This window comes from Tamandua tetradactyla, chromosome 17 (assembly GCF_023851605.1).
Source record: "Tamandua tetradactyla isolate mTamTet1 chromosome 17, mTamTet1.pri, whole genome shotgun sequence".
Classification (NCBI taxonomy): Eukaryota; Metazoa; Chordata; class Mammalia; order Pilosa; family Myrmecophagidae; genus Tamandua; species Tamandua tetradactyla.
The window spans coordinates 42,308,403-42,336,338 of NC_135343.1; the positions used below are offsets into that span (position 1 = coordinate 42,308,403).

At 38.4% G+C, this 27,936-nt stretch overlaps 1 protein-coding gene across 1 annotated transcript; it reads left to right on the plus strand.

The window, feature by feature from the left end:
• Positions 1-9,155: 9,155 nt before the first annotated feature.
• On the plus strand, positions 9,156-14,300 carry LOC143660943 (gastrokine-1-like). The gene is made up of 6 exons (XM_077134445.1): positions 9,156-9,280; positions 10,925-10,978; positions 11,067-11,204; positions 12,157-12,267; positions 13,231-13,378; positions 14,074-14,300. Exons 1-6 carry the CDS (start codon positions 9,269-9,271, stop codon positions 14,163-14,165), a joined length of 555 nt encoding a protein of 184 aa, XP_076990560.1. The 5' UTR covers positions 9,156-9,268; the 3' UTR covers positions 14,166-14,300.
• Positions 14,301-27,936: the final 13,636 nt, after the last annotated feature.

A 27,936-nucleotide genomic window follows, 5' to 3' on the forward strand; every position in this document is an offset into this window, starting at 1 on the left:
ATTTGCCATATGAATTGAGAAGTTGATACTTTCTTTCCATAAATTTAGAGCCATTTTAATTACCTTTCAAATTATGAGCCCTAAATCTATTTTTACAATCTTTCTCTTTCTCTCTCTCTCTCTCTCCCTTTCCTCTTCTCTTTTGCATCTTTTTTATTTGCCACAAATTTACATCTGGATATACTGTAACGCATCAAACTCAACATGTCTAAAATAAAATCATTGCATTATTTCCCCAACTTCTCCAGGTCCTAGGCCTCACCTAAAAGTTACCTAAAAGTCATCATTGATTCTTTTTTCCATTGTTTCTCAGTCATGCCTCTCCCATTTATATCTTTCTTTCTAATTCATCAGCCCAAACTTTCTTCCTTGCCCTTATCGATGCACATTGCCCCTATTGCAAAATCTTTATTAGTCAGAATAATTGACACTAGCTACTATAAAAAGCAACATCTAAATCACAGTAATTTGACAAAATAAACTTCATTTCTCACTCACATAAAGTCCAATCCAGATGATGTTCATGGTGGGTAGTTCTTCTCCAAGCAATGATTTGTGGATTCCAGCTTCGTTCTTATATGGCTTCACCATCCTCAATATGTATTTCACGGTTATTCTTGCATCTTCCAGATAGAAAATGGGTTTAGATGGACTACATGAAGAAGAAATATATGCTCTTAACTTATTTAAATAAAAAAGTGACAATATCTTCTATAGTCCGTTGGAAAGGACCAGCCACATAGCCCAGCTACATGTGAGGGAAATGAAACAGTTGAGTGCCCCAAGCAGGAAGCCGGTCTATGCCAAAACACGGAAATTATCTTCCTACTTTCAGGATGCCCATTAGTCCATCTTCAACACCACTACTAATTCCTGGCCTGAAAGCACCACTTTGTCTAAACTGACCTTCTCCTCAAATACTTTAAAAAATTCCCCATCAAATTGAAGATGAAGTTCAAAACTCCCAGCTGACATTTAACTCATTGTACAGTTTCATTACAAGCCAACTTTCCAAAATTGTATACATGAAGAGAACATTCCAATTGATGGAAAGAAATGGTTATAGAGTTAGGAAGTGGTTCAATGCCACAGATTACACTTTCTGATATTTCTTTGCATTCCTTGTCTCTCCACCTTTTATCATATTTTTCTTCTACAATCCCTTTTTCCATTTTGTTTTCTTTGCTACTCTCCTCTTCTCCTTTCCTATACTCCTTCATTTATTTTTCCCTCTATTCTCAACAGCTGCCTACCACATAAAAATATTCTTGGAAAATATTTCAAAAGGAATTTAAGGGTGAACTAGATATTTCTAGGAATTTCTACTTTCAGAGAGTTAGCTGTCTAGCAGAAAACATTAAAAATTATTAAAAGATAGAAAGTGTTCAAGCATCAGAAGGGAGGTACAAATAGAATGCTATGATAATTCAAAATACAAATTGTATTAGACATAATGTGTCAATGATAAAAAAATATTTTTTCCACTGTTTAATGTATTATAAATAATCAATTATGTCTTTAATAACCCTCAATTCTACCTCTGAATTAAGTCAGCATGCAGTGATTCACGTATTTAAGTCCTGACATATCCCTCTCCAGCTCCCCAGTCCTCTCAAAGTTCCACTTTAACATGATACCATCAGCCTACGATTTCCTTGCAATGTTATTTTCTGCAATACCACAGCAAAAGTTCAAAATTGCTTTTAGGAAGAAAAAGGACTCAACATTAATTGCCCTGAAACTAGGACTTAATTATTCCTAATGTAGATTTTACTACAAGAAAAATTAATTCCAAATTAATTTTGAAAATAAATGTAAACCATGTACATGATGTGAAAGAAGCTGCTTAAAAATCTAGGAGAAAATACAGGAGAATTTTTATCTGACTGGAGGAATTTAGAAGGGGGTTCTAAGCCTGAAAGCACTAGAATAAAATTGAAAATTCCTTGTGTTGTCAAGAACACAGAGCAACCGGAATAACCGTACGCTGCTTGTGGGAATTCAAGATGATGCAACCACTTTGGAAAACCATTTGGCAATTTCTCACCAAGTTAAATGTCCTTACCAAATGGTCCAGCAATCCCACTCCTAGGTATTTACCTAAGGGAAATGAAAATGTATATGCACATTAAGATCTGTATGTGAATATTTATAATAGCTATATTTGTAATTACCCAAACCTAGAAACAACCCAAATGCCTTCCAATTGGTTTGTCAACAGATTAAAATGTAGTATGTTTACTTAGTAGAACGCCATTTAACAACATAAAGGACAACCCACTGATACACAACTCAGCTGACTCTCAAATGCGTTATGCTGAGTGAAAGCAGTTAGAATCAAAAGGCTACATGCTGTATGATTCCATTTATATGACAGCTTGGAAAGACAAGCCTACTGGGATTAAAAAAAAGAGATCAGTACTTGGCATGCTGGGGCAGGGTTTCCTGAAGATGATCAAAAATGACCCTTTGGTCAATGTTCCCTTTGGGGAACAATGGCAATATTCGCTATTGATTGTGCTGGTGGTTTCATGGCTGCATGTGTTGGTAGTCAAAAAGATAAACTGTACTGCTTATAAACTATATTTCAAGAGACCTGACTAGGAAAAAATCCATTAAATATTTAGAAAAGGAACAAGCAAAATTTAAAAGCCTTCCTCATTGAAGGTTCAGAAAATGGTTAGCAATTTTCAGCAATAAAGTTTTTTTTTTCTTTTTTGGGGGGTGGGGAGGGAGGTGTGCATGGTCAAGGAATGGAGCCCGGGTTTCTTGCGTGGAAGGTGACCATTCTACCACTGAACCACCCATGCACCCTCTTAAAGTATTTTTTAATGAGGTCTGTATATTATTTTTTAGATATAATGCAATTGCATACATAATAGACTACAGTACAGTGTAAACAAAACTTTTACATGCATTGAGTAACCAAAAAATTATTTTTTTATTCCCTTTATTGTGGTGGACCAGAATAAAACACACAATATCTCTGAGGTATGTATGCCAGTATTGTTTTATGAAGAGACTGAATCAAATTTAAAGGTGTGTCATTTGCCAAAAAAAAAGAATTATGTGATTACCTTTTTAGAGAAACACCCATCAGCACCAACTAAAATATTAATTTACTGGGAGGAGCTCTAATCGTTGAGCTCATATGGGTGTGTGAAAGACAAAAGCGCCTTTAGACATACAGAGAGGTGCTGGGCTGATTCGTGCAAGCCCAGAGGCCTGAGAGAAAGGGAAGTTTCAAGTGGCTATTGGTGAAGATTAAATCTGTGTAAAATCTGAAACTCATTATGTAACAACTTGTAGATGCTTGGTAAGTGAGTTAATTCCACTCAATTTTTCCCTGGTTAATTTTAAACAAAATATTTCATGACTAAGGATGAATCTGAAACTATTAAGAGTCTTGTAAGAGAGTTTCCTCATGGCCACCAAACCCCCAGTTCACACTGGCTGGCTCTGCCCCTAAGCTGGAGTGACCTGACCCTCCCTTCCTCCATGTTCATGTCCAATCTGACCCATAGGGCTCAACCAAAAGTCCACGTCTGCATGAAGCCTGTGTAACCACTACAGCTTAGAGAACTCGCATGCTTCTGAACGTTTTGACTCTACTACTCATTTGGAGGTGCTGCAAGGCCTGAGGAGATGAGTACAGCTTTCAGAGTCACAGGAATCCATTAGTACCTGCCAAGTGACCTCAAGGAAGTTACAAAGCCTCTTGGAACCTTGCCTTCTGATGCCCTACTTCTGTATATCCGTACTGTGTGGATGCCTTATCTCCCAACAGGGCTGGCTGCATAATTTGTGATGCCCAGTGAAAAATGAAAAGGTGGGATCATTTGTTCAAAAAGCAGCACACCAGCTTTTTTTCCTTTCTTCCATGGTTTCCCTCTTTTAACACGCTGTGGCTTTTTCTTTTGTTTGCTGTTTGTTTTTTTTTTTTGCTATTTCACATCATGATCCCTTGGGCATGGGGATACCTCTCCAGGACTGGACACCCAGAGTGCATCAGCCTTCTCCTGCACCTGCCAAAGGACCCACCAGAAAGGCGCGGGCAGCAGTTGCTGGGTGGAGATAAGGGAGTGAGAGGTAGAGAACTATCCTGAGGAGGTGGCCGAGGAACCAGGAGTGAACTATGGCTCCAAGCCCCCAGCACACCCTCCATTTTCCCATCAGTCTTCACTTAGAAAACACAAGTTCAAAAATAAAATTATCACGAATTTCAAGATGGTGACGGCACAGCATCAGACCCAAGTTCAGGTCTCTCTTCTGTGCGTGAAGCCCCATCAGACTGAATTGGCAGCACACCCACGAAGACGGTTCTGCCTCCTGCTTAGATTTTGGGATCCTGGAGTATAAGCTCTGGTTGTCTTCTATCTTTGAATCTTCTGTAGCACTTGAGCTCAACTGAAGCATTGCATTTGCTGGAGCCTGGTACGTTCCTATTAATTGATTATTTTTCCTCATGAGAAAATGAGTCAGGGGTTGTAGGCTCAGCGATCCAGTGCTGAGCAGCAAAGAAAAAAATTTCCTTGGCCTGGATTGGCGAGTTGGTGTTTTATTAAAATCCAGCATAGGTCCCAGTTGATAGGTTGCATTAAATATTTCTGAGAATTGAAGGTTGGGGGTCTCAGGAGGGAGGAGCAGTAATTGAACAAACATGTAGGATCAGAATTCCCTGAACAACTCTGAGGCGCCAAATGTCTTCGTGTGAGGATGTGTTCTCCCAGAAGTGAAAAGTTTACATATGTGTGCATATTTTCTATCCGGGATGTAGAAAAGGAAACCTGGAGAGATGAGACACTCTGCAGAAGATGCCATTAATTATTAGCAGCTTGGCTGCATTGTCCAGCAGCTTTGAATCAGTCCTTTCCTTTGGTCTCCTTTGCCAGGGAAGCCCTGGCAGACAGCGTGGTGTGGGGCTACTGAGTCCTCACAAGACCTGGACTCCAGGAGTGGCTCTGCAGCTGACCTGCTGGAGCACCTTGGTCCCAACCATCTGGGATCTGATTTCCATCTTTAAATGAACAGTTCAGTCCTTCCCAGGCCTGACTGTTGTGGTTAAATAAATATACCTTAATCCTGAGTACATTCACACCATTGTCTGTGCATTGCCTCAGAAGGAACACTGAAGAAGGAATGAGTGTTACTATTTCTGAATTAACCAATAAGGAGTCATAAAACAATTTTTGACTATTACTTTCTGATTTCTGTTCCTTCTATGAGCACATTTTCTCCAAGTCCTTTTCAGAACAGAAATGCTGACCAGGTTTGCTGGTTCTCTGTTAGGATGAAAACTGGCATTAATAATCAGCACCCTCTTTATTTCTACTTTTCATATATTGTATATGAATGATGTCATCACTCAGGAGACTCTCTTTTAGCAAGATTTCCCCAAATCCTGCTTATAACATTCTAACACAAAGAACAACCGGTCTGGGGCAGAATATATCATTGCTTGGCTCTGAGGGGATCCAGAAAGTTTGGCAAATACAGCTGGACCTTACATATACAAGCAACAACAGAGAGCCAGACATATTTTGGAAGCCGATGGTCCTGGAGGAAACAACAAAAGCAAAGTGTTTACTGCGGCCAAAAGAAAGAGTTCCCGCCACTTTGCAGTAAGTTGAAAAGAATTTCTTTCCTCTACAAAAGCAACCTACTTAATAAGCGTGGCTTTTCTAGAATCAGACACTTCCTAGCAATAATTATGAACATTTTATTTGTACTTACCTGTCCCCATATTTTTAGCACTGTCATTCCAGGCCACATTTACACGGGTGAGCCTGGTGAGCCTGGCTCTGCTCAAGGTGCGGGGGCTGAGGCCATAAGGACCAGAACCACTCAGCTGCAGGCTGGTGAACCGAGACCACGGCAGGGGGAGCATTTCACCAGAGATGAGGACGCGAGTTCAAACCTCACAATGAACCACCTGACTTGGGGTCATCAAACTGCTGTGCAGGTGGCTGAAACAATGAGAGAGGCAAGGGAGATTGGGACAGAATCTCTGCATCTGAGGGCTTCCATACTCAAGTACCTAAATTATAGTTTGAGACCAAATAGGCGAAAGTCTAGCTGAAAATAGAAAATGGGGCAAGAATTAGAGGGAAGATGAGATTACCAAGGGTTTCATTGATGTTGCTAATTGTTAGGTCTGCCCGGGAACTCTCTAGAAAGGAGAGGGAATCTTGAGTAATGGTACTTAATGATGAAAAACTGCTCCATAAGTTAACATTTCCTTCTCAGAAAGAAAGCAGGAAAATGAAAAGTCTAAGTTCTGTGGAAAAACTCTAAAAGTGCCCCCCCCATTCACAGTATTAGCATATTGCACACACATGGAATCTATCTCCCGATTATTCCACATAAAGGAAGTTTCCATAGAGCTTGACTTGACGGGGTGTGGGGTAAAGTGAAGCCGTGAGTGTGTGTGGACTATGAGATAAAATGACGATAGCAACTCGCTCCTTGGCATGGCTCTGAATGAACCTCTGTGACAGGGCAGGCCTTATTTACTCATGGCGGTTTGTCCCACGTTAACCCCAGGGCACAGATCCGCCCATCCTGGACCTCCTTCAATGCGCCCTCATGTCCGATGTTGGGCAGGACCTCTCCAGCTGGCCTTCAGGGTGGGATTTAGAAGGGACGGCTCCTTGAGTATAAGCACCGAGAAGGAAGAAACTCTTCTTTCTGGACTTTGTGTGTGGAGGGAGGAGGGGAGTCATCCTTAAACCCATACCTAGGCTCATACAAGGGAAAAAGTCCTAAGAAAGCAAAGGCAGGTCTCTTGCTACCTCTTGCATGAGAGCCATGCTTCATACGTTTCATGTCCTCTGATGGACGGAAGGAAGGCAGAATGCTTCCTCCTGGAAGCATAGGAGGCTCAATAGGCTCACATAGGATAGACTCAAGCTAAATGCACAATGGCCATTTATTTCTGATTTTTAGAGCCATAAAAATAGAAAGATTGTATAAAGGGGAAATTTTTTTCTCATTTTACAAACAGGAAACCTAAGGCCTGGAGACGGGGGAGAAGAAAAAGCTTTTTGGCATAAGGAAGAAGAATAGAATTGCCTCCTGGCTCCTAGTTCCAGCCAGTCGCTCCCTAAATCGTTTTCAAATCAAAGGCACAGTCCAGAGGCAGCACAATCGTTTCCCTAACAAACTGTCCCCAAAGGATGTTAGTAGGTGTCAGAAAAAAGACATAATTAAATTATTTAAAAATTAAAAACCTGGGTTCTGTGCTCAAATAAGCTTAGGAAAATCTGGATGAAACCATGTGAAATAGATTTCTCAACTGCAGATTTTGGAGCACATTTGATATGTGGATATGAATTGTGTGTCTCTAAGTGGAGGATTATTGAATGTTGAACTCTTTTGTATTTTATTTTTTAATTTGAATTTATTTTCGCTGATGAGCATCTTCCAGACCAGCATTTCACAGGCCCACCAGTGGATACGGCAGCCTTGAGGGCTTGGTAAGGTTTGACGTGCAGAAGGTGTGCTAGGTAGTGTACCCAGACAGTTCCCCAAGGTGGAGGCCAGCAACTGAGACCACACTATCCATTCTTGGACCTCACGGTGGCATGACAGCTCCTAATGCAAAGGAATTCCTCTTCGTGCATGACTCTCCCCCACTCCATGCTTATTGTCCTTTTGCTATTGAAGAGTGGATTTTAAAGGGATTAGAGGCACATTAAAAACATAAACACAATCTTACCATAGCTATACTAAGCCACTGATACCAACATTTAGAAAGAGATGTTGACAGTGTGTGAAGGTTTATAATCAGGTGATCCTGTCTTATGGTTCTAACCTACACACGAGGCCATCATGGGCTCATGAAGGCTGCCAAAGGAGGTGTTTGTAGGTCAGTAATTAAGGAGATACAAATTTCCTCTTTGGCAAATCGAATGCTACCAACTTCAGTTTCTAGGAAGCAGCAGGAAAAATGACTTAAAACTGTAAGTCACTTCCAAGAGTTTTTACCTGTTTGCCCAGTGACACTTTCTAATCTCTCCTTTTCATGAAAACATGATTTTTAAATTAGTTTAGCATACTTTCTGAAAATTAAATTATCCAGAAGCAGCAAAGGGGCGAAATTTATGTTAAAGATCTGGGAGAAAACGGAGGAGAATGCCATCTAGGAGATGAGGAGACATGATGGAGGCAGTACTATTTGAGCTGGGCCCCGAATAACAGCTTACCAATTGAAGAAAGACAAGGAGTGGCACTCAGGCACTTCAGGGTGAGAGCAAAGCATGTGCAAAGACCTAAAGACCTGGGAAGTCTTGAATATTCCAGAAATAGTGGGACTCTGGTGAAGCTGAAACATTCATATATAATATGAAGCAGGAGATGTAGCTGGCTCTGAAAACCTTATTATAAGGATCATGGATAGCATTCCAAAGAGTTTGAACTTTATCTTGTAGGCTACCCATGAAAGTTTTTAAGCATGGTAGGAGCCTATTTATATATGTGCTTTAGAAAGACAATCCTAGGGAAAATGAAGAAAATACACTGGAATATAAAAGAATGGTGACCAGAGTGATTGAAACTGTTGAAAAAGTCCAGGTGAGAGAAACTGTGGACATGGACAGAATTAAGAGGCATATCTGAGATGAAGTGACAAATCTGGTAGCTAGCTGGATGTGGGGATGAGAAGAAGCTCCTGAAAGAAGCTCACAGATTTTCTAGCCAGATGTGTGGCGCTGCCATCAAGAGAGCTCAATATTGCAGAATAGGAGAGGATTTGTGAGAGAAGATACTAGAACACACTTAGCCTAAGCAGAAGCATTACAATGGGCTTAGGTAAGGTAAGAAGAGGGAACAAGGCCCACATTCTACTGGAACTGTTATCTGGAAGGCCCAGTGTACACACCATTTCTCATCTGTGGTCTTGTTTGATTTTAGGGATTATTCTTTTCCTGAATCTATATTATATCAATGCATCAAATACCCACACCCACAGCTTCAACTGGACCAGAAGTTATCATAAATCCTATTGAGTTTATTGTGATACCCTCAACTTCAACACAAGATGAATCAGATCAACTCCATGTCAAAGTACCTTAGTAACCATGTTGATATTCCAAAAGGCTTCCTGGTACGCCATGTCATGGCAGATATGGGAAATGAAGGACAATAAATCTTTGACCCCAGCTGGTCACACCTAGCTTGAGTCAAGCACGTCAAGTACAAATACAAGAGGGCTTCCTGACTCAAGCCCACATCTCCCTTCTCTTCTTCTGATTGCTTTGTTGAAGACAAGATGAGGTTCACAGTGAGTAGACCCTTCCTTTTGAATTTATTACCATATAGCTGGAAACTGTTAACATTCTGGGATAAAGGGGTCTGCTTCTTATGGCAGTGTTGCCATAATGGAAAAAATTTTTTAAAAATCTCTTGTTCATGGAATTGTGGCATTTTACAAGTATCCCTAGAGGGAGGGTATGCTGGGACTAGATAGCTGTTTGTGTACCTTGTGCCAGACTTCCCTTAATACAATTACTTTCCAGATCACTTGATTCTAGTCTCAGCATACAGCTAGCAGTGCCTGCATGCTAGAAAGTACCTGATCTTTCCCCACACTCCTGAAATCCTCTTTGACCAAATTTCTGTCAGGTACAATAGAAAGCCTGTTACCAACACAGAGACTTTCTGTGAAATTCTCTGCTGCAAAATGAATCTCCAGACAAGAAAGATTTGTCTTAACCCTGTCTATGGCTATTTAGTCTAAGAAAGCAGCTGAAGCATGAAGCTAATACAGCATCTCACCTGCTGTTTTGAGATATAAGATTGAGAGGGTAACAAGTGATCCACAAAATTCTACCACAGTAGTTAGATATAACTACTGTTTGTCTTAATACGGTGCAAAGAGACTGGAATCAGATGCTGACCCTATTTCATGTTTCAACTAATTAAACACTAGAATAGATTACAGCAGATTCTGCTTCCTAGTGGAGTTGCAAATGTAAAAAGAAAAAAAGAAATCTATAAATAAGCCCTGCTAATAGTAGCATGGTTAAAAAAAAAAAAAAACTCCAGACACCAGTCACGAGATCTGGTTTCTCTCCTAGTTCTGCCATCAAGTGGACATATGACCTTGGCCATGTCACTTAACCTCTGAAATTCAGCTTCCTTAGCTATAAAAGGATTGAATTATAATAGAAGCCATCTAAGATGTATTCTGCCTCTGACTTTTTCAGAGTCGGTAATTTTAATCTCTCCCTTAAACTACCATAAGGAAAAACTAAACAAAAAAAAATTGCCTCTCATCACCAGTGCAGTTCACAAACTATTTTGTCCCAGGCAAAGAAATAGTAATAAGTCCCCAGAGTGGGGTACCCCACATATAGCTCTGTGTTCTGAAAACTAGTCTCACATGCCCAGTGACAAATGACTAAGCTAAGTAGCCTGGGACAATGTCATTGACTTTACTTCTGCTAGCCACATCTGACTTCCAATCATCAGTATCCAGCCTTCCTACTAATCCCTTGCTTTAAATAAATGAGGATTCTGCTATTAATAGATCTAGGAAAGGAGTAATGCATCCCAGACCAAAAAAGGAAAATACACTTAAATCATTTTGGATGTGATTTTTCAGCACTTTATCACCATTTCATACAATGTAGACGACTCATTTTCAAATTCCCTTTTTCAACATACTAACACTCAGTGTTTCAAAAAACTTAGAAAATAAATAATAAAACTATATCATATTATAATAATTACTTAAAATTAATCTATAGTTCTACACCATCATAAAACCTCTCTCAGGTTGTAAACATACAGAGTTTTCTGACAGCCCACTCAACGCAGTGGTGAAATTAGTAAATATTTTTCGTAAGCTTGAACAGAGGAAGAAAGAAGATGGGGTGACTTGTTTTGCCATGTAACAGTAGGTCAATTTTATTTATAATTGCAGATTTGCTTTACTGGACTTCTTGGAGTCTTCCTAGCTCCTGCCTTTGCTAATTACGTAAGTCTCACTTCTAAAAGTTTGCTGCCCACATGCCTTTGTGAGGAAGGACGGTATTAATTCACTCTCAGCTTCTTCCGAATCCCAGAACATCGACGTCATTGGTGACAACAACAGTAGTGGAGGCGGGCAGCAGTCAGTGAGTGTCAACAACAACCACAACTTGGCCAACATCGACAATGACAATGGATGGGACTCCTGGAACTCCGTATGGGATTATGGTGCGGTAGGTACCCAGCATGCAATTTCCACTGTTTAAGAATATTGAGAGGTTTTTCTTAACCTAAAAAAAAAATGTATGTTCACCATAAAAAAATTAGAATTAATTTTAACTATACAGAAGCGCGTAGTTAAAAGCAAAATTGCCATTTTAGCTCACCCACGTTCACTCCCTAGATATAATTGTTGTTTATAAGCTTTGCACAATAAGTTAAAATTCAAACCAATCGACACTTATCAGGGTCCACTGTGCTAAGAAAAAAATGTGGAGATACAGACAAATCTGAACCACCCTTAGCCTTGCCTGAAGATGCGCTGAATAATGAAAGACCTATACAACATTACTTCTCCCAAAGCACAGCTTGTGTAATTGTGTCTTCAGTTTCCTTCGGTAAAGACAAAAACTGACATTTCACTTGCAACTAAAAAGATCTGGAGAAATGTAATCGATTATATTAATTGGTAAGGGAAGAACAGAAACATTTGGCTCAAGTTAGGAAACTTGATTCTGCAATTACCAGCTCTGTAATGAAGAAACTTTATACATTTAAAAACCCAACTCTTCCTTTATCCAGTTTCATCATCTGATCAATTAGAAAAGTAGTTATCTTACCTACCACTACGAGGTTTTGTGGGGATCAAGGGGATTTGAATGTAATAGCATTTTAAAGTCTATTTCAGCAAAACAGGCACGGGTTGTGTGGGTCTTACAATGCTAAAGCCTGGAGAATAAATGATGAGTTCACCCCTCGGTTTCTGCCTTCAAGAACTTGTAGTCAGTCTGCACAAATATTAGCCATAAGCATGATGATAAAACGCAATCACATCCAATGATCTTTCCCCCAGCTTATTGTGTACCTGGGAGCTCCATTTTGCTCTGGTAGTTTAGAAATGATTTCTGATAAGAATTGCTTCCTGGAACATTCACCAAGCTCCTCACCATCTTTTTTTTTTAACAGGGCTACGCTGCAACCAGAAGCTTTGCCAAAAAGTTGTGCATTGTGCATAAAATGAACATGCAGGTCATGCCCTCCATTGAAACCCTTGATGCACTGGTCAAGGAAAATAAGGTAAAAATAAAAGTTCTTTATTATTGGTGGGGGAGATTGGTGTGAAATAAAACAAACAACTGTCAGCAAATAATGAAAAAGTCACAACCATTCCCTTGACGTTAGCATGTTCTAGAGTTTAGCACAAAAGGGGGAGTAGTGATTTGTAACTGCCCACGGGGAGACAGCTGCTGCCACACTGCAATGCTGAGCTCACATCTGCCTCTGCAGGGCTGAGAGGGCCCCTTAGAGAAGCGAAGCGAAGCTCATGCTACTGGGATCCTCAGCAACTCTCCATGGTCATTTCTCAATGGGGGTTGGGGTTTAGGGCTGCCAGATTTAGCAAACAAAAATAGAGGGTGTTCAGGTAAATTTGAATTTCAGATACACAATGGAAGAATTCTTAGTATAAGTATGTCTCATGCACTATTTGGGCAAATAAACATTGAACACTTTTACAATTCCTTTAGAAATATTAAGAATCCCAAATACATGCTTAGACTAAAAATGTATGAGTTGTCTACCTGATATTCAAATTTCACTAGGCAATCCTATATTTTACCTGGAAACTTTAGTTGAGGTGATTAGATAGAGGGATGGCAATTTAAAATATGTGCCTGAGTATGTATTTCTATTATTGATAAATGGGTACCTTTCATTTGACAAGGTAGAGAAAAATAAATAATCAGAAGCTGATTATCATAGAGGTTAATCCAAGAAATCTAAACTGATCAAGCTTCAAAAGAACTTTAGCTTCAGATTTCTGCTTTTATAAGAAGCTGAGGTATCAAACCAGCTAAATTCATCGGGACACAGAAATCCTGAGATGTCCAGAGATGGATTTGGCTCTTCATCTTGATTTTGAAAAATTGCAGCAGAACAATACCTACCGTTGTTCTTGTATTTAACCCTCAAATCAACAAACCACTGGGCTTCGCAGTCATTCTCTCTCTCTTCCTTTCCTCTTGTCTTCTCCACACTCAGCTTCAGGGTAAAGGACCAGAGGGACCACCTCCCAACAGTCTGGTGTTTTCAGTCAACTCTAACCAAGTCAATGATCCGAGTGTGTTTGGAAAATCCATTGTCAGCATGTGCAAGGGGATTCCAACATACATGGCCGAGGAGATTGAAGGTGAGTAGTGTCCCTTCTGCACAAGCTCCAACTTGAACTCTTGGAACTGTCAGACTATTCTTGAGCCTGTCCAGAGAGTAACAGTCACATAGAGATGATGTTAAAGGCTAATCCTTATATAGTGGTTGCTCTGTGCCAGGCACTATTCTACATGCTTTACGTGTATTCACTTATTTGGTCCTCAAAACACTCTTAGGTGATATGTTCTATGGGCATCTATTGTTATCCCACTTTACAGATGAGGAAATTGAAGGCACAGAGAGATTAAATAACTTGCCCTAGGTCACTCAATTCTTGCCTGGGACAATCCCGAGCAATACGGCTCTGGAGTCTGTGCTATTAACCACTATGGAATATTGTCTTCCTAGGGTGGATATGGAGTTAACCCGGACATGTGTAAAGGAATACATGAGTGGCTAAATTAAAGGAGAATGCCAATAGAATCTATTGATTTTCTATAGCTCTAACAACCACTTAATTTCTGGGTGTTCAAAAAATAGCTAGCACAAAAAAAGTATGGAATTAAAAACAACATTCTGGATCTCTGAATTGATTAATTTTACAATGTTTCTTCTGCCTCTCTCTCTCTTTCTCACTTGGAATTTTCATGCATAGTTTAGTTTGGAATCTGTGCTACAACCAGGGTAACAAAAAGTGGTTGTAAAGATATTGATGTTGATTTCTTCTTTTATCAGGGTCAAGCCTGTTTTATAACGCAGAAAAGTGCTTCAATGCTAACATACTCTGGATTCTGGGTGTTTCCTTCTGTGGAGAAGTGGAGAACTAAAAAAAGAAAGCTCTCGTGGATATAATCATCAGAATATGCTAGGCAGAAAAATTGGGGTCCTAATGTCTTCTGAAAAGTTTCCTGCTAAATATGTTTGGTATATTTTAAGTTTCAATAAATCTATTCAGTGCTGAATTCAGTTTGCTAAAATCCTTTCTGATTTCTATTTAGAATGCACAGGATTAAAAGTGCAGTGTGGTGGTAGCAAATTGTTGAAGTGCATTAGTCCTGTCTGTTAGTCTGTATTCAAGTGGTACTCCTTATTTTATATATATATATATAACTTCAGCTGCTTCAGATATCATTAACCATGGCCTAGGAATGGTTCCAAGACCATCTCACTGCTCTGAAGACTGCTCTATAGGTAGTATGCACACTTCAGATCAGATCAGCAAGGACAGAAATCCACTCAAATTAGCTGAAGCTGAAGGGCACGGAAGTATACATTTATTGCATGGATATGGGAATTTCTAAAACAATCTAACAATAAGATATACTGTCTGGTCTCAGAAAAGACTGGAACCAGGAACTGTGTTAACATTAAAGCTCAAGTTTGCTTCTCTTTCTCTCCCTCCCTCCCTCTCTCTCTCTCTTTCTCTCTCTCTCTCTCTGGGATCATATGTCATTTGTTCTCTGCCTCTCTCTAAATTCTATTTCCCTCTTCTTCCCATCTTACCAATGGTTTTCTCTGCTCATGCTGGAAGATTTCTAAACCAAAATGTCAGCTTCTTCTCCCATATTTATATGTCTTTCCCATTTAAGAGATAATGTCTAGTAGTCCTGAATCTCAATTCCAATTTCCCTTCCTTTGACCCTGTTTGGTTCAAGAGTCCACCACCTCCACTCACGGACGGCCGGGAGAAAGTCACGTGGTACACATAAAGCAAGCAGTCTCCCCTGAGTGAGAGATCACAGATTGAATAGAAGTATTGTGCACCATATTATGAAATTACAGTTTATTTCCTGAAGATTTAAATTTTTAAAGTTAGGTTATACATTTTTTTCATCTCGGATGCAGTAAGTGGAAATTTAGTTCATTCCCATGTCTTCAAATGGGATCTTCCTAAATAACAAATCAAACTAAGGACATTGATTCCCACCACTTGGAAGAAATGTTAATATTTGCCAGCACCTATTGAGATGAAATTATTATAATTTCTTAATCTTAATGCAATTTCATTGCTGTTCACATGAAGTGAATTACCAGAAAAATAAAGCTTCCAGAATAACCTGTTGTGCTGGTTTGAAAGTATTATGTACCCCAGAAAAGCCCTGTCTCAATCCTGATTCTACCTTGTGGGAGTAGCTGTTTCTTTTATTCCTGATTCAATATTGTAGGTGGAAACTTTTTTTTTTAATTTTTTTTATTAATCAAAAAAAAGAAAAGAAATTAACACAACATTTAGAAATCATTCTATTCTACAAATGCACTCAGTAATTCTTAGTATCATCACATAGATGTATGATCATCATTTCTTAGTACATTTGCATCGATTTAGGAAAAGAACTAGCAAAACAGCAGAAAAAGATATAGAATGTTAATATAGAGAAGAGAATTAAAATAATAATACTAATAATATATATATATATATATATAAAAAGGAAAAAGAAAAAAAACAAAAACAAAAGATACAAACACACAAACAAAAAACCATATTTCAGGTGCAGCTTCATTCAGTGTTCCAACCTAGTTACATTACACTTAGGTATTATTGTGCTGTCTATTTTTGAGTTTTTGTATCTAGTCCTGTTGCACAGTCTGTATCCCTTCAGCTCCAATTACCCATTATCTTACCCTGTTTCTAACTCCTGCTGGTCTCTGTTACCAATGATATATTCCAAGCTGATTCTCGAATGTCGGTTCACATCAGTGGGACCTTACAGTATTTGTACTTTAGTTTTGGGCTAGACTCACTCAGCATAATGTTCTCTAGGTCCATCCATGTTATTACATGCTTCATAAGTTTAGTCTGTCTTAAAGCTGCATAATATTCCATCGTAGGTATACGCCACAGTTTGTTTAGCCACTCGTCTGTTGATGAACATTTTGGCTGTTTCCGTCTCTTTGCAATTGTAGATAATGCTGCCATAAACACTGGTGTGCAAATGTCCGTCTGTGTCTTTGCCCTTAAGTCCTTTGAGTAGATACCTAGCAGTGGTATTGCTGGGTTGTAATCCATTCTGCCCTTCTATGTCTTTTGATTGGGAAATTCAGTCCATTAACTTTTAGTATTATTACTGTTTGGATAATATTTTCCTCTACCATTTTGGCTTTTGTATTATATATATCATATCTGATTTTCCTTCTTTCTACACTTTACTCCATACCTCTCTCTTCTGTCTTTTCGTATCTGACTCTAGTGCTCCCTTTAGTATTTCTTGCAGAGCTGGTCTCTTGGTCACAAATTCTCTCAGTGACTTTTTGTCTATAAATGTTTTAATTTCTCCTTCATTTTTGAAGGACAATTTTGCTGGATATAGGAGTCTTGGTTGGCAGTTTTTCTCTTTTAGTAATTTAAATATATCATTTAAATATAGTATTTAAATATGGAAGCTAGCTGTCTTCTAGCTTCCATGGTTTCTGCTGAGAAATCTACACATAGTCTTATTGGGTTTCCCTTGTATGTGACAGATTGTTTTTCTCTTGCTGCTTTCAAGATCCTCTCTTTCTCTTTGACCTCTGACATTCTAACTAGTAAGTGTCTTGGAGAACGCCTATTTGGGTCTATTCTCTTTGGGGTGCGCTGCACTTCTTGGATCTGCAAATTTAGGTCTTTCATAAGGGTTGGGAAATTTTCAGTGATAATTTCTTCCATTAGTTTTTCTCCTCCTTTTCCCTTCTCTTCTCCTTCTGGGACACCCACAACACGTATATTTGTGCGCTTCATATTGTCATTCAGTTCCCTGATCCCCTGCTCAAGTTTTTCCATTCTTTTCCCTATAGTTTCTGTTTCTTTTTGGAATTCAGATGTTCCATCCTCCAGTTCACTAATTGTAGCTTCTGTCTCTTTAGATCTACCATTGTAGGTATCCATTGTTTTTTCCATTTTTTCTTCTTTGTCCTTCACTCCCATAAGTTCTGTGATTTGTTTTTTCAGATTTTCTATTTCTTCTTTTTGTTCAGCCCATGTCTTCTTCATGTCCTCCCTCAATTTATTGATTTGGTTTTTGAAGAGTTTTTCCATTTCTGTTCGTATATTCAGCATTAGTTGTCTCAGCTCCTTTATCTCCTTTGAACTATTGGTTTGTTCCTTTGACTGGGCCATATCTTCAATTTTCCGAGCGTCATCCATTATTTTCTGCTGGTGTCTGGGCATTTGATCAGATTTCCCTGGGTGTGGGACCCAGCTGGTTGAAAGCTTTTTCTGTGAAATCTCTGGGCTCTGTTTTTCTTTTCCTGCCCAGTAGGTGGCGCTCGTGGCACTCATCTGTCTGCACGGCAGTCGGCCCGGGAAATCACGCGTGGAGGCGGGGGTCGCTGGCCGCCGCGGCTTGGGAGAGTGCCGGTCCTAATTGCCCAGCTGGCCCGAAACGCCAAGCGTGACGGGAGGGCCCCGCTATCCAACGTTCCCAGTCAGACCGGGGAGCCACGTGCGTGGAGGGGACCTCAGTCGCCAGCAGCCCCGGCCGGGAAAACGCGCGCCCCTCGGGTATCTCACCGCAGCAGATTCTCCTTGCCCGTTCAGCTGTTCCAGAATGGGGTACGCTGTCTTTTTGGTCTCTGTCGTGACTCTGGGAGCTGTTTCATATTGTTTCTGTTTCTTTAGTTGCTTTTCTGGAGGAGGAACTAAGACCCACGCATCTTACTAAGCCGCCATCTTCTCCGGAAGTCCTGTAGGTGGAAACTTTTGATTGGATTACCTCCACAGAGATGTGGCATGCCCAATTATGGGTGTGATTTTTTTTTTTTATTAACGGAAAAAAAAAAGAAATTAACACAACATTTAGAAATCATACCATTCTACATATGCAATCAGTAATTCTTAACATCATCACATAGATGCATGATCATCATTTCTTAGTACATTTGCATCGGTTTAGAGGAACTAGCAACACAACAGAAAAAGATATAGAATGTTAATATAGAGAAAAAAATAAAAGTAGTAATAATAGAAAAAAAACCCTATAGCTCAGATGCAGCTTCATTCAGTGTTTTAACATGATTACTTTACAATTAGGTATTATTGTGCTGTCCATTTTTGAGTTGTTATATCTAGTCCTGTTGCACAGTCTGTATCCCTTCAGCTTCAATTACCCATTATCTTACCCTGTTTCTAACTCCTGCTGGACTCTGTTACCAATGACATATTTCAAGTTTATTCTCGAATGTCCGTTCACATCAGTGGAACCATACAGTATTTGTCCTTTAGCTTTTGGCTGGACTCACTCAGCATAATATTCTCTAGGTCCATCCATATTATTACATGCTTCATAAGTTTATCTTGTCTTAAAGCTGCATAATATTCCATCGTATGTATATACCACAGTTTGTTTAGCCATTCTTCTGTTGATGGACATTTTGGCTGTTTCCATCTCTTTGCAATTGTAAATAACGCTGCTATAAACATTGGTGTGCAAATGTCCGTCTGTGTCTTTGCCCTTAAGTCCTTTGAGTAGATACCCAGCAATGGTATTGCTGGGTCGTATGGCAATTCTATATTCAGCTTTTTGAGGAACCGCCAAACTGCCTTCCACAGTGGTTGCACCATTTGACATTCCCACCAACAATGGATAAGTGTGCCTCTTTCTCCGCATCCTCTCCAGCACTTGTCATTTTCTGTTTTGTTGATAATGGCCATTCTGGTGGGTGTGAGATGATATCTCATTGTGGTTTTGATTTGCATTTCTCTAATGGCCAGGGACATTGAGCATCTCTTCATGTGCCTCTTGGCCATCCGTATTTCCTCTTCTGGTAGGTGTCTGTTCAAGTCTTTTTCCCATTTTGTAATTGGGTTGGCTGTCTTTTTGTTGTTGAGTTGAACAATCTCTTTATAAATTCTGGATACTAGACCTTTATCTGATATGTCATTTCCAAATATTATCTCCCATTGTGAAGGCTGTCTTTCTACTTTCTTGATGAAGTTCTTTGATGCACAAAAGTGTTTAATTTTGAGGAGCTCCCATTTATTTATTTCTTTCTTCAGTGCTCTTGCTTTAGGTTTAAGGTCCATAAAACCGCCTCCAGTTGTAAGATTCATAAGATATCTCCCTACATTTTCCTCTAACTGTTTTATGGTCTTAGACCTAATGTTTAGATCTTTGATCCATTTTGAGTTAACTTTTGTATAAGGTGTGAGATATGGGTCTTCTTTCATTCTTTTACATATGGATATCCAGTTCTCTAGGCACCATTTATTGAAGAGACTGTTCTGTCCCAGGTGAGTTGGCTTGACTGCCTTATCAAAGATCAAATGTCCATAGATGAGAGGGTCTATATCTGAGCACTCTATTTGATTCCATTGGTCGATATATGCCAGTACCATGCTTTTTTGACCACTGTGGCTTCATAATATGCCTTAAAGTCCGGCATCGCAAGACCTCCAGCTTCGTTTTTTTTCCTCAAGATGTTTTTGGCAATTCAGGGCAACCTGCCCTTCCAGATAAATTTGCTTATTGGTTTTTCTAATTCTGAAAAATAAGTTGTTGGGATTTTGATTGGTATTGCATTGAATCTGTAAATCAATTTAGGCAGGATTGACATCTTAACTATATTTAGTCTACCAATCCATGAACACGGTATGCCCTTCCATCTATTTAGGTCTTCTGTGATTTCTTTTAACAGTTTTTTGTAGTTTTCTTTGTATAGGTTTTTTGTCTCTTTAGTTAAATTTATTTCTAGGTATTTTATTCTTTTAGTTGCAATTGTAAATGGGATTCGTTTCTTGATTTCCCCCTCAGCTTGTTCATTACTAGTGTATAGAAACACTACAGATTTTTGAATGTTGATCTTGTAACCTGCTACTTTGCTGTACTCATTTATTAGCTCTAGTAGTTTTGTTGTGGATTTTTCTGGGTTTTCAATGTATAGTATCATATTGTCTGCAAACAGTGATAGTTTTACTTCTTCCTTTCCAATTTTGATGCCTTGTATTTCTTTTTCTTGTCTAATTGCTCTGGCTAGAACCTCCAACACGATGTTGAGTAATAGTGGTGATAATGGACATCCTTGTCTTGTTCCTGATCTTAGGGGGAATGTTTTCAATTTTTCCCCATTGAGGATGATATTAGCTGTGGGTTTTTCATATATTCCCTCTATCATTTTAAGGAAGTTCCCTTGTATTCCTATCCTTTGATGTGTTTTCAACAGGAAAGGATGTTGAATCTTGTCAAATGCCTTCTCTGCATCAATTGAGATGATCATGTGATTTTTCTGCTTTGATTTGTTGATGTGGTGTATTACATTAATTGATTTTCTTATGTTGAACCATCCTTGCATACCTGGGATGAATCCTACTTGGTCATGATATATAAGGGTGTGATCTTTTGATTAGATGGAGATGTGACTCCACCCATTCAAGGTGGGCCTTGATTAGTTTACTAGAATTCTTTAAAAGAGGAAACATTTTGATGAGAGCCAGAGCCCACAGAGAGCAGAGATGACAAATTTTCAGAGCCCAGAGCTGACAAAGATGCACACACTTGGAGAATGGAAACGCACTGTTTGGAGATGCTTGGAGTCCAGCAGACATCAACATGAGATGTTAACCAAGCCTGAACCTGGAGAGAGCCAAAGAAAGCCAAGAAATGAAGGTCAGCCCCAGAGAAGCAAAGTGAGGAACCCCTATAGGAACAGAGGCTGAAAGCAACAGAGCCCAGGAGCAAGGGACCAGCAGGTGCCAGCCATGTGACTTCCCAGCTGACAGAGCTGTTCCAAACCCATCAGTCTTCCTTGAATTAAGATATCTTTTCCTGGATGCCTCAGTTTGGACATTTTTATAGGCTTAGAACTGTAAACTTGAGACTTATTAAAATCCTTTTTAAAAAACCATTCCATTTCCAATGCATTGCATTCCAGTAGCTTGCAAACTGGAACACCTGTCAAGGACACATCTAAAGCCATGGTCTTAGATACTGTCTTATTGTGAGTTAGAGATATATAACATTGTGACACACAAACAGGATACAGTATCATGTGGTTGACAGGAGAGTTGATCAATCCCAAGTTTCTTAGCAGAACTTGTCCAGTCATTACGTCGGGATTAAAAGTAAAATTCACTAAGAAAACATAAAAATTCTGAATTATATATACCTATCAAAACCTATAACGGAAAAACAAAGAAATTTCAAGGAGAATTCAACAAATCCACCTTCCTAGTTGAAAACTTTAGCATACCTCTTTCAATAATTTGTAAATGATGAAGTTAAAGACAACTAACAACTTCATTATAATGACCATACACAGAACACTACAAAAGCATGCTCTTTGTAAGCATTTATGGAACATTTACCAATACTGATCACTTAAAACTGAGCCTTAAATCTGACTTAAACAAATTTCAAAAGATTGGCATCATAGTGATCACATTTTTAAACCTCAGTGTCATTAAAATAGATAAATAAATATTTCCCTCCAAACAAAACTAGATTATTCCATTTGTTCTGAAATCAACATCATACTTCTAATAACTCATTAGCCAAAGAAAAATTCATGGTGAAAGTAGAAAATATTTTAGTGCAACAATGAAAATATTTAGTGCAACATATTAAAATTTTGTAATATTTCTAATAATAAATAAAATTATACTCTTAAATATTCATTGTATAAAAGAAGAAAGGCTGAAAATTGTGTTAAGCATAACACTTTTAAACTTCAGGAAAAGTATAATATATCCACAATAAGTAAAAGGAACAAAAGAGTATCAGGAATTAATATAATAGAAAACAAATATATAATAACAAGGCTCAACAAAGTCAAAAGTTGGTTATTTGAAAAGGCATAAAATTCATAAACTTTAGGCAAAATTGACCAGGAATAAAAAGAGATAAGTCATAAAATAACCAGAAGTACAAATTAAAAAGGAGAATAAGCTATAGATTCTACAGATATTAAGACATTTATTAGAGGATATTGTGAACAACTTTATATCAATAAATTTGAAAACTTAGATTTAAAAAATCGAATTTCTCAAAAAATAACTTACCAAAGCTGACTCAAGAAATTTTAAAACCTAAATCGTTCTATACCCAGTAAAGAAATTGATTCAGAATTTTTTAAATGTCATACAAGAGAACCCCAGGCTAAGATGGGTTTTACCGTGATAGCTACCAAACATTGAAACTACAAATCATCTTGACCTTCTTAAAATTGTTAAATGGTATCTGATTAAAGGACCACTCTCCAACTCATTTTGGATATTAGTAACTTGATTCCCAATCCAAATAGGAATTATTTAAGGAAGGAAATGACAGCTCAATTTCCATCATGAATAGAGATAAAAAAAAATTCTTAACAAAATGATAGAAAATCAAATGTGCAGTGTATAGGAGAGATAACACAACCTAACCATGTTAGACTTTTCCTAGGAATGTATGTTGATTTGATGTGAGAAAATCAGTAGCAAAATTCACCACTTTAAAAGATTAAAAGACAAGAATCTATCTCAATAGTAGCCAAAAATGATTTAATTAAATTTCATACCCATTAATAACAAACGAATAAGTCTTAGAAAAATTAGGAATGAAAAAGAAAAATCATTAATTGTACTCTTTCCAAAAAACTCTACTGTAAGCATCAAGTAAAAAAAAAAAAAAATGAGAGCATTTCTGTTAAGACAAGAACCAGACAAGATGCCTGGCATCATCAGCTTTCATCAACTTTTTACTGAAAGTCAGTAAAGTGAGAAAAAGAATAATAAAAATAAAAATTGAAAAGAAAGAAAGAAGGGAAAAACATCATCATGCCCAAATGACATGGTTTTCTGTGTAAAAACACAGATGACTCTATTAATAAGTTATGAGAATCAAAGAATTTAGAAAAATTACAGCTACCAAAATAATCATCAAATAAGAATTGCATTTCTATACATCACCAACAAACATGTAAAAACTTGAGTTTCTATAAAAGCAGCAAAATAAATGGCATCCGTAGGGAACATTATTTAATTTTTTCAACAATTTTATTTCTTGAGCACCTGCCACATACATGGCATGATTCTACACACTTGAAATAAACATACAAATATCCCTACCCTCCTGTAATTACCATAGCAGTTAGAAGGAGGTTGAAATAAGTAAAAAGTATAATTCATAAACAAATAAGTTATATAGTGGGGTAGAAAGTGATAAATACTAAGGTAAATGCAGAGCAGGGTAAAAAGAATCAAGAGTGCCAGGAGGGAAGAGACAATCTACAATTTTTAATAGGGCATTTGGGATAGATGTCTTTGAAAGAGAGACCTTTGATTGAAAACCAAATGAGATGAAGTAGCTAGCCCTGCTAATATTTCCAGGGGAAAAGTGTTGCAGGCAAAAGAAATGACAAATGCTAAGGCCAAAGTCAGAGGGTGCCTAGCATATTAAAAGTACAGCAAGGTGGCCAGGGAGCCTTGAACAGAATGAGTAAAATGGAGGGCAGTAGATGAGGGCAAAGAGGAAATTGGGAAATAGCATGAAGGATCTTGAGGGCCATTATAAGAACTGTGGGTGTTATTCTGAATAAAATAAGAAGACATTGAAGGATTTTGAGCAAAGATAAGGTATTATCTCCCTTAGTAATAAATAAAGCAAGAGATGTGTGAGATTTCTACGGAAACTTTATTGTGAGACTTTAAGGTAGACAAAATAAATGCAGAGAAATATCACAGCTGTGCATTAGAAGATTTAATTTATAATTTCAGTGCAGTTCTAAACAAATTCCCAGCAGAACCTGTGTTTATGTGTGTGTTTGTATATGTGTCTGTGTAATATACGGTAAGCTAACTTGAGAATATACATGGAAGATCAAGGGGCCAGTTGGTATTCAATTCTCCATGGACCTCTGGTGTTTCTACACAAACTGTGAGTGGGGGAACTGATTGCCTTTGTTCTGCATTATTTTTGCAAAGATGTTTGTACAGAAAAGAGCCTTAGAAGATAGAGATACTACCTCCCTCTGGAGCAAAGAGTAGGTATGCTTACTGTCTATTATAAAAGATTCAAGCTCTCCGAGCTCAGTGTTCCTCTCCATAATGCATCCCATTTTGTGTGTAAGCACCCATCTGGGTCCATTTGCATCACACCCATGAGCCCTGTGGGCAGGAGCACTGACATAAATAGGCTTCTGGTCACACTGCTTACTGTGGCAGGAGAAATAAAGTCTTCTGTCTCTGACCCTGGAGTCTCAGGTCTTCTGCTGTCATCCATGAAACAATGGCAAGCTAACCTTTCAGCTTGCAAGTAAGGTAAAATCTCAGACCACTCAAAGTTCCTGAAAGGGCCAAGATGGTCAAGTCATTACTGTATAACAGGAAGGTAGGTGAACTTGCCCTGTGATAATTTTTACAGAGATTTAGATTTTTATCAATGTGATATTGGTATTAGGATATGCAAATAGAGCAATAGAAGAAAATGTAAAGCTCAAAAATAGACCACAAAAATGTAGGCAATTGAAATATGGTGCAGGCAGCATTTCTGATTGGTGGGAAAAGACAGACTCTAAATAAGTAGTTTAGAACAATTAGGTAACCATACAAATGAGAAAAAAAAAATTACAAAATAAAACCAGGCCCCGACCTCACACAGCATACAGAAATTGTAACAAATGTACCACACTAATGTAAGGGGTTAATAATAGGGTGGTATATGGAAACCCTGTATGTAATGCATGATTGTTCTGTAAACCCACAAATTCTGTAATAACAAAAAAGCTGAAGAAAACAACACTGAATGTGAAAGACAAAATGAAAACCTTTAGATGATAATGTAGAATGATAACTTCATGAATCCCAAGTCAAGGAATGATTTCCTAAACTTCAAGATAAAGCACACTAAAAATACTAATAAATTTTTCTATGTTAAAAATAAGAACTTCTGTTCATCCAGAGACATCAAAAATAAAGTGAAAAGACAAATTGCAATCTGGTAGAGATATGTGTAACATGAAAACCTGGAAAAAAGAGTTAGTATAGAAAGTATATAAAGAATTTTCACAAATCAGTAAGAAAAGGATGAATAGCTGCTTTGGGTTGAATTGTGTCACCTAAAATGATATGTTAAACTCCTAACCTCAAGTCTCACCAATGTGACATTATTTGGAAATATGATCATCGAAGATGTTATAAGTTAAGATGAAGCCAGAATGGATTAAGGTGGGCCTAATCCAATATGATTCGTATCATCCTTATCAGAAGAGGAAATGTGAACACACACAGAGGGAGAAGAAAGCCATGTGATGGAGGCAGGGATTGAGTTATGCCATAAACCAGAGAATGCGATGGGTTGCCTACAAGTCACTTCCCTACAGACTTCAGAGGAAGTGGGGACCTGCTGACAGCTTGATTTGGACTTCCAATCTCCAGAACTGGGAGGTAATAAATTTCCATTGTTTCAAGTCACCCAATTTTTAGTACTTTGTTACAGCAGTCCCAGCAAACTAGGACAATAACTAATATAAAAATGAGCATTAATTGGTTTCTAGCAGAAAATAATGAATAGCAAATCTAGATATGAAGAGATCTATTGTTAGTAATAAGAAAAATGCAAATTAAAACCATAATGAGATATCATCTCATGCCCATCCAATAGGCAAGTGAGCAAGTCTCACAATAACAAGTGCTGGAGAGGCTGTGGGGCAATCGGAATGCAGCCAGGGCAAGTGTGAACTGATACAACCACTTTGGAAAACAATTCAGCTTTGTCTAATAAAGCTGAAGATGCGCATATCCTATGATCCAACAATTCCACTTTAACATAGATATTCTGGAGAAATGCTTGCGTATGGGCATCTGGAAACCTGTACAAGAATGCTCATAGCATCGGCATTTCTACCACCAAAGACCTGGAAACAATCCATGCCAACAGTATAGTAGAAAAGCAAATCATGATACTTTTATTTAGTAGAATGCTGAACATCAGTAAGAACAAATTAATCACAGTCACCCACAACCAAACAATGGCTCTTTAGAAAATAAATTGTGCCCAAAATGCACATTGCAGAAGAAAATATAAACATAGCATTTTTATAAAGTTCAAAAACAGACAAAACTAAATAAGACATGTATTTTAGAAATGTATGCACGTAGTAAAACTATGAATACAGTTAATGGAGTGATAACACAAAATTCAGTATAATGCAGGCAGGTCCCTGAGAGGAAGAGTAGGGTTCACAGAGGGACAAGTAGATGACCGCAGGGTAGGGTAACATTCTCTCCCTCAATCAATCTCTCTCTCTCTCTCTCTTTCTCTCTCGGTAGATTGCAGGAGGTGGGAGGTGCGGGGAGAGGGGGCATTCATGGACTTTAAAAGTCTTTTGCATGTAATACTTGATTACAATTTTAGAAAGCTAAGTGCACAATAGGAATATAAGTTACCATGAAATCAACAAAACAATAGACAAGTGCAGATGAAAAGAACCAGTTCTTTCACTCCAACATGAGGCAGAGGCTTCTCACCTCTAGCTTGATTCTAAGGCTGGTGGATCCAAACGTTCAGCTTTTGACTCGTGTCCCCGGAAGAGTGGTGCAAGTGAAAATGAGTTCATTCTACACCAGACGGCCGAGAGGTGTGCAAAGGAAAGACACCATTCCTGGGCTATGCCTGTGCCAAGCCCTGATTTCTGCAAGACTCTAAATCACTGCTTGGAAACCAGCTGTGCACACATTCTCATTTGCAGTTTGTCTTGGCCTTAAGGATAATCCAAGTAAGTAATACCAGACGATGCCTCACCCTATGCATCTGGCTCATTGGAGTCAGGAGGAGGTACAGGTAGCTCTGAGGGCTGGCTTGCATAATTGTCAAGAGTTTTGCTGACTTGTGACCCCAAGAGAGCCACCAAAGAGGAACAGATAATATCTTGCTACAAGCCTGACTCTTAGATGGAAATGTTAGCAAAAATATTTTAGATAAATCCTTGCCCATTATTATAATACCATTGTGGTATCCTCCCAACTGCATTTATGACATATCCAAATAGTTTAAACCAGACGTCCAGCAATCAGATCTTTCCAGAGCATTCACTCATAAAAACCTAAATCCAATTTTCCAAGGAACTTTTACATAGATATATATACACATATATTATTAACTGAGTTTTACGTTTCCCAAATATTTTAGTTAGGAGTAACCGATCAAGGATATCAGGAAATACAATCAAATTAAAACATAAGAGAAAGTCTGCCAAGCATGTATTTATTAACTCCTACCCAGATCTTCAAATTAGGCTGGGTCTGTTTCACCATGCTTCTTTCCTGCATCGATCCACAGGAATCAAATCAGACCACAGAAGACACAGGTATAGTCACAGGTATAGAGAATCACTGCACAAAGAGCACCTTCAAGAGCACATGCCATTTGCAACTCCACACTTACACTATTCATTTATTTATTTAACACCATAAAATCAACGGCGCTAATGCTTAGTGTCACCATTTTTCCCCTACTGAAACATGTTGCTGTCAAATTGCAACCAGGGCTGAATCCTCTACTCTGCCTTGGGTTAGTTCCTGAAGCAGATTTCTGCCCAAGCTGCAATAGTTCAACCATGTGTCTTTTTGCAAACGTGTGCGCCATGTCAACCCTGGTTATACTTATGTTATTCATTTAGAAGATGTAACTACTAAATATATATTTAGAAATA

Bases quoted from the DNA above. Each gene is read 5' to 3' on its own strand.
- LOC143660943 (XM_077134445.1), top strand. The intron at 11,205-12,156 runs GTAGGTACCCAG...TTTTTTTAACAG, and splicing joins CCGTATGGGATTATGGTGCG to GGCTACGCTGCAACCAGAAG. The intron at 13,379-14,073 runs GTGAGTAGTGTC...TTCTTTTATCAG, and splicing joins CATGGCCGAGGAGATTGAAG to GGTCAAGCCTGTTTTATAAC.